This window comes from Ptiloglossa arizonensis, chromosome 12 (assembly GCF_051014685.1).
Source record: "Ptiloglossa arizonensis isolate GNS036 chromosome 12, iyPtiAriz1_principal, whole genome shotgun sequence".
NCBI lineage: Eukaryota > Metazoa > Arthropoda > Insecta > Hymenoptera > Colletidae > Ptiloglossa > Ptiloglossa arizonensis.
Window position 1 is genome coordinate 4,267,837 of NC_135059.1, and position 16,481 is coordinate 4,284,317.

At 41.1% G+C, this 16,481-nt stretch overlaps 3 protein-coding genes across 10 annotated transcripts; 1 reads left to right on the top strand and 2 right to left on the bottom strand.

Annotated features, from left to right (window-relative positions):
- Positions 1-1,206: 1,206 nt before the first annotated feature.
- LOC143153008 (ATP-binding cassette sub-family G member 5) lies at positions 1,207-13,605 on the bottom strand. Of its 5 annotated transcripts, none has more exons than XM_076323720.1 (8): positions 13,465-13,605; positions 9,999-13,381; positions 4,499-4,623; positions 3,901-4,397; positions 3,536-3,818; positions 2,965-3,470; positions 2,312-2,778; positions 1,207-2,243 (listed from the first exon to the last, which is right to left on the bottom strand). In XM_076323720.1, the coding sequence occupies exons 3-8, from the start codon at positions 4,609-4,611 to the stop codon at positions 1,647-1,649; spliced, it is 2,463 nt and encodes an 820-aa protein (XP_076179835.1). In that variant the 5' UTR covers positions 4,612-4,623; positions 9,999-13,381; positions 13,465-13,605; the 3' UTR covers positions 1,207-1,646. The 5 variants fall into 5 exon arrangements, with proteins under 5 accessions (XP_076179835.1, XP_076179837.1, XP_076179836.1 ...); XM_076323722.1 differs by lacking the exon at positions 13,465-13,605 and having other exon boundaries at positions 9,999-12,934; positions 13,067-13,304; XM_076323721.1 differs by lacking the exon at positions 13,465-13,605 and having other exon boundaries at positions 9,999-12,937; positions 13,067-13,208.
- LOC143153009 (ATP-binding cassette sub-family G member 5) lies at positions 4,281-14,479 on the top strand. Of its 3 annotated transcripts, XM_076323726.1 has the most exons (9): positions 4,360-4,612; positions 4,669-4,742; positions 4,844-5,508; positions 5,620-5,753; positions 11,238-11,375; positions 11,445-12,020; positions 12,138-12,360; positions 12,432-12,646; positions 12,731-14,479. In XM_076323726.1, the coding sequence occupies exons 3-9, from the start codon at positions 5,306-5,308 to the stop codon at positions 13,396-13,398; spliced, it is 2,157 nt and encodes a 718-aa protein (XP_076179841.1). In that variant the 5' UTR covers positions 4,360-4,612; positions 4,669-4,742; positions 4,844-5,305; the 3' UTR covers positions 13,399-14,479. The 3 variants fall into 3 exon arrangements, with proteins under 3 accessions (XP_076179840.1, XP_076179841.1, XP_076179839.1); XM_076323725.1 differs by having other exon boundaries at positions 4,281-4,411; positions 4,492-5,508; XM_076323724.1 differs by having other exon boundaries at positions 4,360-5,206; positions 5,282-5,508.
- Positions 13,503-16,211, bottom strand: Scot (Succinyl-CoA:3-ketoacid CoA transferase). 2 transcript variants are annotated; one of them, XM_076323728.1, is made up of 7 exons: positions 15,939-16,211; positions 15,266-15,646; positions 14,769-15,194; positions 14,577-14,685; positions 14,289-14,505; positions 14,010-14,221; positions 13,503-13,927 (listed from the first exon to the last, which is right to left on the bottom strand). In XM_076323728.1, the coding sequence occupies exons 1-7, from the start codon at positions 16,023-16,025 to the stop codon at positions 13,737-13,739; spliced, it is 1,623 nt and encodes a 540-aa protein (XP_076179843.1). In that variant the 5' UTR covers positions 16,026-16,211; the 3' UTR covers positions 13,503-13,736. The 2 variants fall into 2 exon arrangements, with proteins under 2 accessions (XP_076179843.1, XP_076179844.1); XM_076323729.1 differs by having other exon boundaries at positions 13,507-13,927; positions 15,266-15,649; positions 15,939-16,206.
- Between the last annotated feature and the right edge of the window lie 270 nt (positions 16,212-16,481).

Consider the following 16,481-nt stretch of genomic DNA (forward strand, 5'->3'; position numbering starts at 1 on the left):
CGTCGGTAATGGACAGAGTAGATAGCAATGAATTGATCGCGAAAAATTTTATCCGTTTTAAATATTATTTATTTAATCGTGGTCTTAACGTTTATTATTCTTTCCGGTAGTTATTCAACGGTTAAGAAGCACCGGAATTGCACATGTCTCGATGAAACGCTGTTTTCTATTCTGTGATTTATGTATTAAAGGTCGATTCATTGAGCAGTTGACGGTCTGCGAATTATGCAACGTTGATTTCTGGTGTTTCGATCGGTCAGAAGTTGCAAGATCATCGAATTTCATCGTCAGATCTATAATTAGAAACTGCAACGTAACCTTGTAAAATAAACGAGCCATAGCGTAACGCATGTATCTGGCATTCAAAGATAAACGATCGCTCTGTAAATTGGATTATAAAAGTTACAACTTTCGTTCTTATCGCGCGTGTGTAATACGATCTTTCGTCGAGATTGTCGACGCACTGTAAGGGATAAAGAAGAAAAAATCGGTGTTCGATCGATTGTCAACGATAGTAGGTAAAAAAAAATAATCTGATAAAATTATTTCGGGCCGTTTACTTAACAAACGCAGACAGTCTATTTCCTTCAATGATTGCTCTTAGAATATGCACCGTGGCGTTACCCGACAGATATATTTATCCAATGGTATATTGATTTATCCGTCTAAATGTCTCCGGTATTAATGAATCACGAATTCGCTTTTAGATAGGATTGAGACCCGATTTGGAAATAGTACGCAAGGATACATATGTGAAATTATTCATTGCTCGTTAGTATCGGTGAACAGTTTGCATGATAAATTAGCGTTAGCGATTTTGTTCTTCGAATATTAAACTACTTAACACGTTATTGGTACTTTCTATTCCGTGTTATCCGGTTCGAATTAATAAAATATTACACTTACCGATCGAAGCCCGAAAATATCTTTCTTTACCGATATTCTTGGTGTTGTAGATGGAGCTTACGAACAAGTTTCCGTATCGTGACCGATCGAGTTCGCAGCTAGATTGTCAAGTAGTACGTTTATCGATCATTTTCAACGTCGATGTAAAAAATTTAAAAATACGATACACGGAATACAACACAATACGATTATTGATCGCAATGTGAGCAACGAGAATGATTTTTGACGAAATACATGCGTGAAATTGTTTGTTTTCGCGCAAGGTTCGCGTAAAAATAGTGGACGATAAAAGTATTCGTAGGTTTTCTTTTTATTTTATAAAAACACTTTCCATTGATTTGATTATAGCGTTACAAATACGGATTATTTTATTGCATTTTTGTTAAAGCATCCAAAGAAGGCCGCGATATAATGGCTCATTGAGTTTCGTAACTATGTTGCATGAGTCTATTTTGCAAGTTTCTAAAGCTGTTTACTTTAAAAAGTCGCAAGAATATAGACAATCGAGGCAAAATCAATGAGCACGACACAGTATTAAAAGTATATGTTTTATAGCGAAGCGAAAGAATGTGTTTCTATTAAGTAATACCTATTTATTATTGTACTCATAGAATTGCAACATTGATGGGATATTTTACTAGTTTTTCATGTTTAAAGAACTGTGATATCCTGCGAGAGTCGAGTAGCTTAAGTACGGGTGTATTTATTCGTATCTCTTCTTTTATTCGCATCATTGCATTTTATGGCTTGTTTGGGGCGCTTCTGAGTCTTTTAGGGGTGGTATATCTAATACACAAAAATACCAATATGATCAATACACTGACAATGGCTATTCCTATTCCCAACCACAATTCTCCTCGTACGTTAAACTTGTCCAAAGCAATCTCGTACAATGCCAGAGCACCATCTGGTGGTTCGCAGGCAACTTGAACAATAATATCTTGTCTTTGAATTTGTTTTGGCTTGCAGTTGGTTAATTTACTCATGGCCTCGGATTGGTGAAGCGGAGGCAGTAGCAAAGACAAAGACCACTGCATCGGACTTATCTTCTGATACCAGCCTGGCAAATTTTCCAAATGCAAAGACACACCACCCGCTAATGTTATTTCCCCGATCACAATCCCAGAAAACAGAGAAGCCAAGTACGTCCACTTGCAAGTGTGAGCAAACAGTATACAAATTAAGTGTTGCAGTATTAAGTATAGTAATCCGATGCCAAGGTAGTTCCAGAGAGACGTCAGAGTCTCGTCCGGAACAAGATGTAGTCCTGACATCGCGTAACCCGGGGCCAAATAGATCAGGTAAACTATGCACCATGATAACACTCCGCAAATGAGCTGAAAGTAAACGGTAAATTGACACCAAGCAACGACTCGTACAATTGGGCAATTGTATCTAAACTTACCTCCATTAAAATGTAAATAAATCTCCCGTACAAGCCGTCTTTAATATCTCTCTCCACGTTTGGTCTACAGTCGGCCACTTCGCAAATCGCTATTATGGACAAGGGCCAAAAGAAGATACCCAAACTGGTATAATGGAAGCCTACTCTATCTCTCAGATATAAATTAGAATCCCCAGCGACGTCCCAAAATATTGCACCGAGTAAAATACTGAGCGAAGCTGAGACAACGATCTTTCGAAGAAGTCTCGTTAGCGTCCAAAGTTGGCTGTATATCAGCGTTCTCAAGAGCAACGCGTAGATCTGTACGAATATATTAGGGCTAGAAATCGTTGGCGGGAGTGCACCAGGCGGTCCAGGATCGCAAAGCGCTGGTAGCCTTGTCCTCGCTAGTTCAGCTAGGTGATCTATTCTCTGCGAAGATTCTAGCATTGCTTCGGCCGACAGATCGTCCAGAGTCACTAGATCGACTGAAAGAAATATCTATCTTAGCATGGACGTCCAGGTACATCAAACTCTTTAAATTCGGACGCGTTGAATACCCTTCGGATCGACTAGGGATGAGATCAATGGAACTTATGAACAGACGCTTTCCATATTTTACCTTCTAACGAATTTGATCCCACCTCTAGGAACGACAAGAAAAGGATACGTACGATAATAATCGGAAGGATTCTTGAAAGGAGGACAAGGAAACTCTGCGAGCGCAAAATATGGCAACATATCCCTCCTGGGACCAGAGTACATGATCCTGCCACCGGAGGTGAGCGCAACTCTCGAGACCATCGTCAGGATTTCATAGGTCGGTGGATGCAGCGTTAGAACGACGAGTCTTTGACCTCTGCTTGCCCACTGTCTCAGATACTCCACCAAGAAGAAAGCGTCGAAGATATCCAGACCGTGCGTAGGCCTGTCCAACGCGAGAATATGGGAATCTTGCAACAGACGACAAGCAAGGGCCAGTCTCCTGGCCTCGGAAGTCGTTAATGAGTTCACCAAACAATGTTTCGTAGCTTCCAGACCGAGTTCCTGCAGAATTGCATCGGCTTCCAGTTTGGAACTGTTCGGTCCTCCTCGTAGCAGCATATAGAAACTGAGGGTTTGCTGGGCGGTCAGACCGGGACTCAGTCCGCTTTCCGTTGACAAGTAAGCGACGCGGGATCTGGATATCGAAAGAAGTCGTTAAACGTTTACAAAGACTTGTACCCGGTAACGCATAAATTGTACCTCAAGGAACGCGACGACACGGATCTTCCGTTGAGCAAAATGTCACCTCGCTTGATGCGTTTCCTACCGGCTATGGTTTCCACGATTTGCTTCCCTTCTTTTTCCGTCGTCGCCATGATAGCGAGAACTTCGGTCGCTCCAGCTTCGAGAGTGATTCCTCGAAGAAGGGGTAATCTATCGGATCCGGAGGCTTCCACTCCACGTAACTGTAAATGAGGATGCTGAAGACACGGCACGGGTCGCAGTGGCAAAGTATAGCTCTCCGGGCCTAGAATACCATGTCCTGAAAAGTTTTTTTTTTTTTATGTAACATGCTATCAAGTGTTCCATTTGTCACGGACAGATCACGGATGTGGAAAAGGTACCTCTAGGTTCGTGAACCCCGTATCCAGGATCTATGGGCGCTATACTGTGTCTCCGGTTGGTCCTGACTCCACCCTGAAGGAGATTGGCCTCGCTCGCGCTTCTCAAACGTTGATTTTCTCTGGAAACCGTTAACTGAGAGTGTGCATGTTCTCTAGGTGCGGCGTGAACGTGCCTAAAATCCGGATCGCTTCTGGCCGAGCGCATCGCCGAGGTACCATGAGCAGAAGTGCCGGCATGGGACACCCGTCGACCTTCTTCGCTGGAGTCGTAGCCGCTGGAGCCATCACGGTTCCGCGCGCTGGGGGGCAGAACTCGAGGCAGACCGAACTTCAGATAGGTGTAAGAATTACTGGCCAATGGACTCTTTGGCCCGTATCTGGGGTGCCTCAGTATGCTCTGTACCGTCGAATCTCGAAGCTGGAAATTTCCATAAGGAAGTGGCGACTTCTCTGCTGATCCCAGCGCTGAATCCGTAAAGTCGGAGTTCAAATTTTGCCTGAAAGCGGCCCGGTCAGTAAGAGAAGAATGACTGTGATAATTCGTTCTAGCGTATTTTAGCGAGACGATGATTATTCGTTCAACGATTTAAGAAATCACCTGTAAATTGACCATGCGTGCAAGTCTTCGCTGGCTGGTGGCTCCAATCCTCTAGTGTCCAGGGCTCCGGGTACCGAGTAACGTCGTTCCAACTCCCACGCTTCCGAACACATGGTTTGCAGTACCTGACAAGTTTCGAGAATTTATTGTACATTAATCCGCGTTTACAGGTTTACGCTGTCCAGTTCGGGCTAGACTACATTTTAACCCGCACGGCGTTCGAATCGGTGATAAAATATTATCGGTGGGTAGCGAATTCGGTACGAGAAAAAGTCACGTATATCCGGTTCGACGTGATAAATACATTCGAATGCAGTGCTGTTGAAACCACTCTTACATTTCAAGAACATGCGTACGCACCGTGCAAATAGTCAGCGAGCCTTAGAAACTATTCAACATCGAAGGATCGAAATTGTTCACTGTTGGCTCGTTCTCCCCTGAACTTCGGACAGTGGTAGCCGAGCAACGTGAAAGGAAAATATCCGACTAGAGTACCGGTCCAAAGCAAGCTTATAAACCTCTACCAGCCGCGGTAGATCGATCAGACAGTTAGCGAATTCCTTTAAACGTTTACGCGACTATTAAACAGTAATTTACACCACCGATGCGATTTTACGAAGATATTATTAGAGGATAATATCGAACATTTATCGCGGTATAATCGGACACCAAGTTGCAATAAATTATTATAGCTTCGGGGCGAGATAGGTACGTCAATAATTGCGCAAATCTGATATCCAGTAGCCGACCGTTAATCGTCTTACTTTTTTCCCATGACTTAAGAAGTTGTAAAAATCTGCAATTCAAATGGGCAAACACGAATTTGCTTTTAAAAGCACGAAATCAAAATTTTTAATAAACACGGTGAATGGTATCGAACAAAGCAAACGTTTCGATACGAGTTATGGGAACATTTATACGATTCTGGATCTATCGGAGGCGCACAAAAAACCTTGTCTCACGTTTCCTACGACGTGTTTTTTTTTTACGTACGATACGCTACTCTCAAGGTAAACGTTTTGCAAGAACATTGCAATGTTTTCCCCGGTTCTGGGATATTTTCGCAGCAGTTCGAAACTGTTGAAGTCCTTTATCCGTTTGTAACGTGAAATTTGTTTTAGATGTCGATGCGTGCAAGTTGTTCGTCGCTGGAGAAACTTCGACGAGTGTCGCAAAGCGAACGGAACGTTTGCGAATAAACGTAAAGCAAAACGACTTCGGAATAAAGTGACACTAAAAGGGAATTTTACGAGCGGTAATTTTTTCTTTTACACGGATGCGACGCCGACTGTTCGTTAAGTATGCATAGACTCGAATATGCGCGTTATTATGTCCGTTGTACATAAATACGAGGGATCACGATATTCCATCTAACGGTGATGCACGCGACGAACTTGAAAACGCATACGAGACACCTATTCTGCGTCGAAGCTCAACGATCGTAAAAATTATATCGCAGTCGTTCCTCTCGGGAAATTAACCCTTCACGGTTCTAGGCGAGGCTATCGAGCCGATTCAACGTCGTATTTTATCGCGTTCACTTTTATTTCAGTTGAAACACAACGCTTAAATTCTGAGAACGTTCGCGGTGACGTCATAGAAAATACGAGAATTAAGCGTCGCGTATCATTTTGTACTTTGAGGAAAAAGAAAAGAGAAGTACTGATCAATCTTTCGAACGAACTCGGTACATTTAAAAGTGAAGTTCCGATAAATATCTAACAACCAAACACGATGTAATGGTATACCGAAGAAATGTTCACGAAAGAGCGGTTCTTTTCGCGCTGGACGGGTCCATGCAAATCTTTCCACGTCAAATGGCATTTTTTTCTTTTTTTTTTCATCTGACTGAAGTTTCCCGTTAGACGTTGACTCACGGACATACTCTTTGCGTAAAACTGAGCATTCTTAAAGCAGGTTCTTGAAAGAAGTGGACCTTTGTTTTCCGTAAAGGGAACGATGTTCCGGCGCGACATTTCAAACACGATTCTTCGAAACGATTAAGCTTTGCCACAAAACTGAGCAAGACGATTATCGTCGAATTATTTAACAAACCAAGACTCGACGAGACGAGGAGTACTACTTTTGTCGTTAAATCACCGACGTTGATTATCCGGTGATGGATCTTACTTATTCGTGAAACTGCTGGCCACTCGTCTACCATCAGCTGACATTTTTACCCGTCATGGAGTAACGGTATGCACGGTCATCGCTTGAAAGGTTAGACAAGATTCTACGTTATTTGCACCACTAATCGTCACCCTCTTTAACGATCCGGCTGCTCCGTACTTACTGTTCTATCGAAACTCTTCAGAGTTGGAATTACGGTTGGAATTCAACTGTTACCACTTTTGTTTTCCTATCTTAGACCCTCTCTTACCGTTGAGACGAAGTCTATCAAAGAATACTACCATGTAGCACGCATCTGCAGGTTATTATTTTCATTATTGGCTGCAAAATACAATCACCGTTTCAATCAGGAATCTTGGAGGTAATAATAATTCTTCTAACCACGATCGGTAATGTCCCCCCAATTTACGTAACGCAACGGTTTTTTCAGCGCTCGATAACTGTCCTATAACTATTCGAATTAACTGTTCATTTGCATATCCCGTTTCTGTACTTGGTGTATCGGCTTGTGTCCGAAACGATTTCAAAATACAAGTTGGCTGTTATACAAGCCGCCTTTTTTTGTCATCGATCCGGATTTAAGACGGTCTTTCGATCAAGTGCACCGAAAGAAAGATTATTTCGTTATGAATTTTTTATTCGAACGTTATCGATAATAGATCGATCAAACTTTCCACATTTGATTACATGTATTTCGTATTAATTTATGGGAAAAGTGTATAAAAGTACTTCGATTTTTTGAATTCTATTGATTCGAAACAAAAGAGAAGGTTAAAAACTGTTGAAACGAGGACACTTTGAAGAGGAACAGTACAATTTTACAGAAAAGAGTGAGACATTTTCTTAAATAGAAAAAAATTATTGCAGATATCACGTTGGTTGTGACCCGACAACGAAAATTTACTTTATACGTGTGCCAAATTTCGTGATGCATAAGCAATTATATATGCATTCTTTTAATAAGGACTCTGGTTATATTTTAATTTCCAAACTTTTTCGAATTTCGATCTAACAACGCAAAAATATGTTTTCGATATCTAAAAGTTAAAAAAAAAAAAACGAAGGAATACAAATTAGTGTTTTATTTACAATCGTACAGACTGTATACGCATTGTATAATATAAATCAGTTTTTAACGATATCCGATCAGCCACGAAATATACATATAAGGGATACTAGTATAGGAACCTCGGTGTTATGGAAAGTTGAGAGACAACATAAATTGAAAGAAAAAAGATAGATTCCTGGTTCTAACAAGACTCACCGATAGTAATACTAATGTTAATGTTCGAGTAGCACGAGTTACGTTGTCGCACGATCGTAAGAGACCTCGTTAGTTTCTGAAATGCATGAATGTATCTCGTGTTCGATGGAGCATACACGAAGACCGGTGGAAGTGATATTTAATTAATATCTTTCGTTAACGGGTTACTCATGGCTCGGTGATTTTCATCGTAAGCCATTAGACGATCGAGAACACGCCTGCGTGAGTATGCAAATTCACTTTTCGAATCGTTAAAGTTTAGACTTTCGTGCTTGAAAAGTGATAGTTCTGTGCTACGAGGTCAATTCGCAAACTTACGAAGATTTTTCCATTGTGATGGTTTAAAGTTACTTAACGAATCGATATCGATCGCGGTATGTTGACTAAAATTTCACTTTCTTCGATAAAAATGTTTCCCTCCAATGACGAGGAACACAAATCATTTAGGGGACAACGATACTTCGGTTTCGAAATCTCTTCCGGCGGCTGTGAAACTGTCCCACGCACCGATTTCTACGCTCGCCTCTCGATCGTACGCACGTGACAATGTATCTTAATAAAGCCACTGACCTGGATACCACGTGTATTCACGATTCGCGTACGACCAGTATCTAGAAACGATGGAAAGTCTACCGAAAAGTTTACTCCGGGCAATTAAGTTCCGAGACGAGATTACGTCAATAGAGAAAGATAACGGAATTTAAACATTAGGAACACTATAAGCATATTTTCGCTCAAATCGGAACACAACGGATTAGAATTTCCTTAATTGTTCCTAATCACGAGTACCGAATATATCCTTTTCTCCGAATCGTTTGCTCCGAGCAATTAAGTTCCGAGACGAGATTAAGTCAATAGAGAAAGATAACGGAATTTAAACATTAGGAACACTATAAGTATATTTTCGCTCAAATCGGAACACAACGGATTAGAATTTCCTTAATTGTTCTTGATCACAAGTACCGAATATATCCTTTTCTCCGAACTGTTTTATCGTTCGCACTTGTTCCGCCATCGAAACGTGCGCGATATTACGAAGAACGATTTATGAGGGCATACATCGAGTCCAGTCACTCTTTTTCTCGATATTCTACAAATGTACGCGCGCCTACGTTGAAAAAGAGTTAATTATCATTGCAAATCGTACGGAGTAGCGTCCGTAAGAAGTGGGTATGCGTGGAAGCGTATCTCTTGCGCGGTCGTTGAAATCTCCCGATGCGACGTCGTTTGCGCGCTTCTCAAATTTCGTTTCCACGCTCGTATTTTTCGCCCGATTGAATTCAAACGCGTTCTAACACAGTTCAAACGATCCGATACACGAAACTGTTACGTTTTTACGATCGCGTTCAGGCGGTGAAAGTATCGACAACGAAATTAAAAGCACTTGAACGGGAATGCCACGGGATATTAAGCACGCCTCGTTTCGTTCCTCGCGGAAGAAACTTGCGGATCGGATGACGTTTCGTTCCACGGTAGTGGACGCATTTTTACGCGAAGAAAATAATCACCGGCGAGGAAGTTCGTTGAACGACTACCGTTGAAAATAAATACCGCGCAGTTCCTAATCACCTGTTGCTTTCACCGTGCAGGTAAACATTTCTCATTATGCAAAATCAGGTTCCCAGTCGTTGAACCGTGTCTGCCGCGAAATTAAAACCGTGTACGCCACGTATTAACTGTTACGCATTTTTTTTCTTTTTTTAAATGTATTTTCTCCTTTCGAACGGGAACGCGCGAGTTACCAGCGAGGAAACCGCGCACAAAAATTCAATCGAGTAAAGCGAGACTCGGTTTCCTTCGAATTAAAACCGACCCGCGGCATTTCGGGCCCCGGTTCCGGTAAAGTCGCTCCGAGAGTTTGCTCGAGGTTCCCCTCCTTCGTTACCGCGGCTGCAACTTTCGTGAAATCAAAAGGAACAACAGCACCGGTCTTCCATCGCGTTAATCACCTCGTCGTTCGAAACAATAGAAATGGAGGACCGTGCGTGCTCGCCTGAAGTTGAAATTCTCGTCTATTCGACGGGAATCGGGGAATCGGGCGTGCCTGAAGCAAAACCCTGAGTAAACGCGGTCCATTCGCGACGAATATTCGTGACGATGACTCACCGCCGGTATTCAGGATGAGCTTTCAACCGAGCCTTGTCGATTCAAGGTGATGCTGCTCCTCCATTCCGCTGAATCCTGTCTCTTCTTCTTCTTCTTCTTCTTCTTCGTCTTCTCGCCTCTTCGTCCGACGAACTCTCTATCGGATTCTGTCAGTCGAAACCGAAGAAACTGTGAGCAACACGGTTTGTCACCTCAGGGATTGTCTCCCGCGAACGCATCACTCGATTCGCGATCACGATACCGCAATAGCATCGGTATGTCCGACGTTTGCTTCGCCAGAGAACCTTTTCTAAACGCTGACTTCTGACAGACGTGCCTTCCGAGTCTCCGCCGGATCCCCTTCTCGGCCCTCCCCTTCCTTCCCTTTCGATCTTTCAAGTTCGCAGTGACGCACCCGCCGAGAACTCGGGCCCCACCTTTGCCCGGTGTCGATTTTAACGCAACCGAACCCCGATTTTTAAAATAATCTCACGAAGAGGATCGTTCAACGAGTTTTTACTTTCATTTCTTTGTAATTCTTTGTTCTCAAACGTACTCGATATACCGGTGTATTCGAATCTGTTCTAAAACTGTCGACGCGCCATTCGAACAGACTTTTCCTAATGAAAAATCTACTTTCGTCCACGAAGTGATATCACTCGTACGTTTCGTTCGAAATCAACGGACATCGTTTAGGAAACATTCCAAGACTCCCGAGGGGATTCGAGTTCCATAGTTACATCCGTGTGCTACTACCGATGGTACGTGTACTTCGACCTCCCACCAATCTCTTCCGAGAGGAGACATTCACCTCGTGAAGCCAACTCCCAGCCAGGTATCGTTACCGATGGCTACGTTTTACATGCAATGTTCGGTCAGGCACTTTTACGGCCACTGTACTCGCTCTTAGATCGGTTCGTTCACACTTCTCGTAGTCCGTACTCTTGGATTTTTCGATAGCCGATGCGACGTTACGGAGAACAGCCACAGTGTACGACTGGCAGTTCGCCGTGGAACTGTTGTTTCTTTGTTCTTGCGTAGTGCGCTCTAAATTCGAGCGAACCGTTCTTGGTCTTCGACTTACCTTGGATACGGTTAAGTCTTGTTCGATCAAGGGATCGGTTCTCTCCGCTTGATCGGTTTTTAAGGATCGTGAAGTGGAATGTAACTCGGGAGGTCCAGAAGTTAAGGACAGGTTCAAGATGATACCGTCAGATTGTACATTGGATATATCGAATGTGTTTCATTCCACCGCTGTAGTAATCGAAGGAAGTTGCTTGAACAAATCGGAACCGACTGCGGTATTGAGGGATGTGTCTGCTCGGGTTCACGGTGGGGAGGTGTTGGCGATTTTAGGCTCGAAGGGATCCGGGAAAAGGGCTCTCCTCGATGTTATTGGTAAGGCAGCAATCTAGATCCAGTTATCGTTAATAATGAAGTCACTCCACGATTCGTTGTACTTTTTAGCCGGAAGGGCGGAAGGAGAAACAAGGGGCAGAGTTACGTTAAACAATAATTTATTGACACCAGAGTTGTTCAGACGACACGGTGGATATGTAGCTCATAGATGTCATTTGTTACCGAGTTTAACCGTTCGTCAAACTCTAACATACGCCACATGGCTTGCCAATTTAAACAACAGGGGGGCCAGGGTTCGTCAAACGCTGGCCGATCTGGCGTTATCTCAGGTCGCGAACAGATCAGTGAACGATCTGACGAAGCCAGAATACAGGAGACTGATGTTGGGTGTTCAGCTCGCTAAGGATCCCACGCTGCTCCTTTTAGACGAGCCAACCTGGGACACAGATCCTTTGAACACGTATTTAATTGTCTCCATGCTCTGGTCCTACGCGACTAGGAGAGGATCAATCGTTGTATTAACGATGGAGACACCCAGATCGGATGTACTGCCGTTCGTGAGTCGCGTGACTCTTTTATGTTTGGGGGCGGTAGTGTATTCGGGACCGACCAGAAGTATGTTGGATTATTTCACTTACATCGGATTTCCGTGCCCTGAACTTGAAAATCCATTGATGTACTATTGTAAGTATCTCTTAGCGAGACAGAGTAACCCGAAAATTAGATGCGGGGGTTACTTTGTCCACCTAAAGAAATGCAAAAATTGTCATAGATAAAGTTACAAGCAATCGATCGCTTTAGTGTGTCTATCGACAGTCGATCGCCGATCCAGAGATCGTTTCTTAGAATCGAATCAGCAGATATCCGTCCTGGTTGACAAGTTCAAAGCCGAGGGTGTTATCTACATGAAAGAGGCTCCGCAAATACCGCCAAACATTAAAGAAACGCCTCTTGGTATTATGCACAAAGGTCTAGGTCGTGGTATCAAACCGGGTTGTTTTTCTACCCTGCTCGCCCTCTATTTGTGAGTGTGCGCTCTAACGAATATGCGCGTATAATTCTTGTTTAATAATCATTTCAATATGCGCATTTTAGGAGAGGCATGGCAGCAACATTCGCTTTCAGTAAGTCTGGTTTAGGACACTTTGCCACTCGGCTTCTGTTGCTACCATTTTCTGTCGCTTTAATGAGCATTTTATACTCCCATTCGACTCCCGTACAATCCAGAATATTTCTACAAACTGGAGGTTTGGTTTTCAACGTATTGACGTTGTTTTACGTTGCCGGGATAGCATCGACCGCGTTCTTTTGTAAGTTTTCACAGATTGACGCTCACTTCTTTCACACGACGCATTAACGATGCCAGCAGGATGTAACGCTTGCTAATTACTCAGTTCCAGGTTATCGTGCCAGATATTATCAAGAGAAAAGGGAGGGTCTTTACGGTGGCGCGATGTTCCTGACTGCGTATGCATTGTTAAGCTTACCATTGAGTTTCATCTCGACCATGATCACCATTGGTATTTTAACGCCTATCTTGGAGCTAGACTTGTCATCCTGGGCTTATGCCTCTGGGGTTCTGTGGGCCAGTTATGTCGCTGCTGAACAAGTAACCGTGGCAGTATTGATGGTTGTTGGTAGACCGGTGACAGGTGCAATAACGGTATTGTACATGACATTAGTATCTCTCGTTATTGCATCTGGAGCCATCAGAAGTTTAAAAGGTTTACCTTATTGGCTTGCGGCTGTTTCAACCGCGTTACCCGCACGATACGCGTCGTTGGCTTTAAATCAACTGGCGATCGATATGCCTATGTTTCTGAATCTTCATTACAACGAAAGTTTCGCGTGTCCTGGAATACCAGAACTCTGCCGGTATTCAGATGGAAGGACCTACTTGATAGAACGTTTCACACGCGAAGGTGAAAATATTTCAGAAGTATTGAACGTTGATTTAAACTTATTGATCTCGTTGGCATTCGCTGTCGGTTTGTGTATACTGAATAGCGTACTTTACTTGCTTCCACTTCCAGCAAGAGTGAAGGCTAAATTTAGAGAATAAGTGATATGATACTTAATGTGGCATTGTTAATGTAATAACAGTTGTAAAGATACAAGCGATGCTTACTGCTTTTAGAAATTTATCGTTCGTTTTTATTTTAGCACATATATTATAAAATTATATCACTTTGTCAGTTAAGATTTAACCACCGCATTATGCTAGACAGTTATATTTATAGTAGATTTATAATAAATCATGCGATTGCAATATATTCTTAAAGAGTGTAAATGTATATAATTTTGCAATTGAGAACCATGACACTCAGCGAAACAAGTGTTTGAAAATATTGGCATTCGCTGTTGTCTCGTTTAAAAGTAATTTTAAGTAGATTATCGGTTCTATTGACATTCATCGTCATCTACTTGTCTCATTGTTTTAAGATCTTCAGCTACTGAAAATAGGCAGCCGGTAGAACTAACGACTTCACTTATATCAACATTAGGAGCAATTTCGATAAGTTTTAATCCTTCCCCGTTGAGTACTTCAAAAACTGCTAGTTCTGTAATTATTAAGTCTACGCATTGTTGACCTAGAACGGCATACGAAAATATGAATGTTTTTATTTCAGAAAGTACACTATCGTAAAATAGATGGTATTGTATTACTGTTACCTGTCACAGGCAATGTGCAATTCTTCAAAATCTTTGGACTTCCATCACGAGCTTTGTGTTCCATGGTGACCACTACTTTTGTGGTTTCTGCAGAAACTAAATCCATTGCACCTCCCATTCCCTTTACCATAACACCTGGGATCATCCAGTTAGCCAAATCTCCAGTTTCTGATACTTGCATAGCCCCAAGCATGGTCAAATTAACGTGACCTCTGGAGAAATGATCATCAGTAGCAATTTTCTATGAAAGTTGTAACTGGAATTTGTTGTAATACGTACCCTCGAATCATGGCGAAACTTTCGTCGCTACTAAAGTACGATGCTCCTGGTAATACCGTGACTGTCTCCTTTCCAGCATTGATCAAATCTGCATCGATCTCATCTTCGGTAGGATAGGGACCGAGACCGAGAATACCATTTTCAGATTGTAATGTTATGTTTACGTTTTTAGGAATATATTTGGACACAAGTGTCGGTATGCCAACTCCCAAATTAGCTGTAAAAAATTTATTTCTGGAAATTTGATCATATTATCCAAATATATTTATTGCTTTATCAATATCTTACCATACATTCCATCTTTAAATTCAAGTGCAGCACGTTTAACGATTCTATCCCTTGCCTTGCTCGCTGGTCTTACCTTTTTAGGCTTTGTCGTTTCTTTTGTTAATATTTTCTAATTTTGTAAGAAATAAAGAATCTTGTAAGAGATCATTACCAATTTTATCTAATTTTTGTGAACAGTGAACATTTACAAACCTCTATTCGTTTTTCATACGATGGACCTTTAATAATCCTGTCTACAAAAATACCGGGTAAATGTATGTGGTTAGGATCCAACTCACCAATTTCTACAATTTCTTCTACTTCAACAATAGCTACTTTAGCTGCTTTGCACATTACTGGATTAAAATTTCTAGCCGATTTTCTAAAGATTAGGTTTCCAGCTTTATCTGCTTTCCATGCTTTCACAAGTGCAAAATCTCCTCTAATTGCAGTTTCCATAATGTAGTGTCTATTATTAAACTGTGCTACAGTTCTTGGAACTCCAGATACTTCTGGGTTTCCATCTTTGTCATATTTCAGAATCACATCACCTTCTTGAATTAAAGTTCCATATGCTGTAGGAGTATAAAAAGCAGGTATACCAGCTCCACCTGCACGAATACGTTCTGCTAATGTACCCTATATGTTTAAAATACCATTATAATGTACATTGTAAATTTAAATTTGAAATTCCAAATATTGGTAATCACCTGTGGCGTTAATTCAACCTCTAATTGACCACTAAGGTATTGTTTCTCAAATTCAGGATTTTCACCGACATAAGAAGCAATCATTTTCTTAATTCTGTGTTCCTTTAAAAGTAAACCCAATCCAAAGTCTTCGACACCCGCATTATTTGAAACTACAGTTAAATCTTTTAAACCTTTTCTCATTATAGCTGCTATTAAGTTTTCTGGGATACCACAAAGTCCAAAACCACCAACCAAGAGTTTAGCACAGTTTGGTATATCTGATATTACTTCGTCTACATTTTTGAATATTTTTCCATCTCCAATTGGTGGAACTAATTTCTCAACCTCTTCTTCTACTTGAGGAACATCAGTTTTGATAGAAAAATTAATCGAGCATACCTACTGAAAAAGAGTTTTGTTCTATGTATATTTTGCATATAAAACATAATATAATAAATATAAAAAATATTTAATTGGTATTTATACATAAGCAAACTATGCAAACGATACAAACCTATATACTAATACTAAGATAAATCGTGCTCAAATGCAATAATTTATCATAAAATCAAAAATAAAATTATCGAATGACAAACAAGTTTATTTTATATTTGGCATTCTATGTATAAAGTAATACTCCTAAGTTAAGTCTGAATTTTCCATATTCTTCAATAGCATAAACATTACGTACCTTCGAAAGTTTTAAGTGTTTAAAACTATTCTTCGAATTATTCACACGGAATAGTACATAACTAGCTCTGCTTATAGCGAAAGCCATGACTGTTTTTAGAACTTGTTCACCAAGTTGTATTAATTCCGTATAGGTTAACTCTTGCGTACGATTTCGTCAGTGATGCCTGTATATATAATAAGAGCTTGTTTTTAATTTATCAAAAGTTGATTGATTTCTATTGGCTGTAATATGTGGCGTGACAAAATATTTTTACACAAAAAGAATCAATAATCTCAGGATTTGGAAATATCTATCACTTATTATTATCATCGAAAATTTAGAACGATTTTTACTGTGTACACATTTTTTTAACCTTTTAATACATACATACATAGCTATGTACCTACGTGAATGGTTTCCATACGGAATGTCTGCAAACGTGATCGTGCTTCTATAATTCTCGTGTTAAGCCCTTAATTAGATGAATACTTTTTATGTAAATATACATAGTATTCAGTAACATAAAAATTGTTCGTTTATGTTAAACCTAAATTGATAAAC

Bases quoted from the DNA above. Each gene is read 5' to 3' on its own strand.
- LOC143153008 (XM_076323719.1), bottom strand. From the start codon at position 4,652: ATGTACAATAAATTCTCGAAACTTGTCAGGTACTGCAAACCATGTGTT. The intron at 3,471-3,535 runs GTACAATTTATG...TTCGATATCCAG, and splicing joins GTGTCGTCGCGTTCCTTGAG to ATCCCGCGTCGCTTACTTGT. The intron at 2,779-2,964 runs GTACGTATCCTT...TATTTCTTTCAG, and splicing joins GAATCCTTCCGATTATTATC to TCGATCTAGTGACTCTGGAC.
- LOC143153009 (XM_076323725.1), top strand. From the start codon at position 5,306: ATGGGCAAACACGAATTTGCTTTTAAAAGCACGAAATCAAAATTTTTA. The intron at 11,376-11,444 runs GTAAGGCAGCAA...TGTACTTTTTAG, and splicing joins GGCTCTCCTCGATGTTATTG to CCGGAAGGGCGGAAGGAGAA. The intron at 12,361-12,431 runs GTGAGTGTGCGC...TGCGCATTTTAG, and splicing joins ACCCTGCTCGCCCTCTATTT to GAGAGGCATGGCAGCAACAT.
- Scot (XM_076323728.1), bottom strand. From the start codon at position 16,025: ATGGCTTTCGCTATAAGCAGAGCTAGTTATGTACTATTCCGTGTGAAT. The intron at 15,647-15,938 runs GTACGTAATGTT...CTTTTTCAGTAG, and splicing joins AACACTTAAAACTTTCGAAG to GTATGCTCGATTAATTTTTC. The intron at 13,928-14,009 runs GTAACAGTAATA...ATGCCGTTCTAG, and splicing joins TTGCACATTGCCTGTGACAG to GTCAACAATGCGTAGACTTA.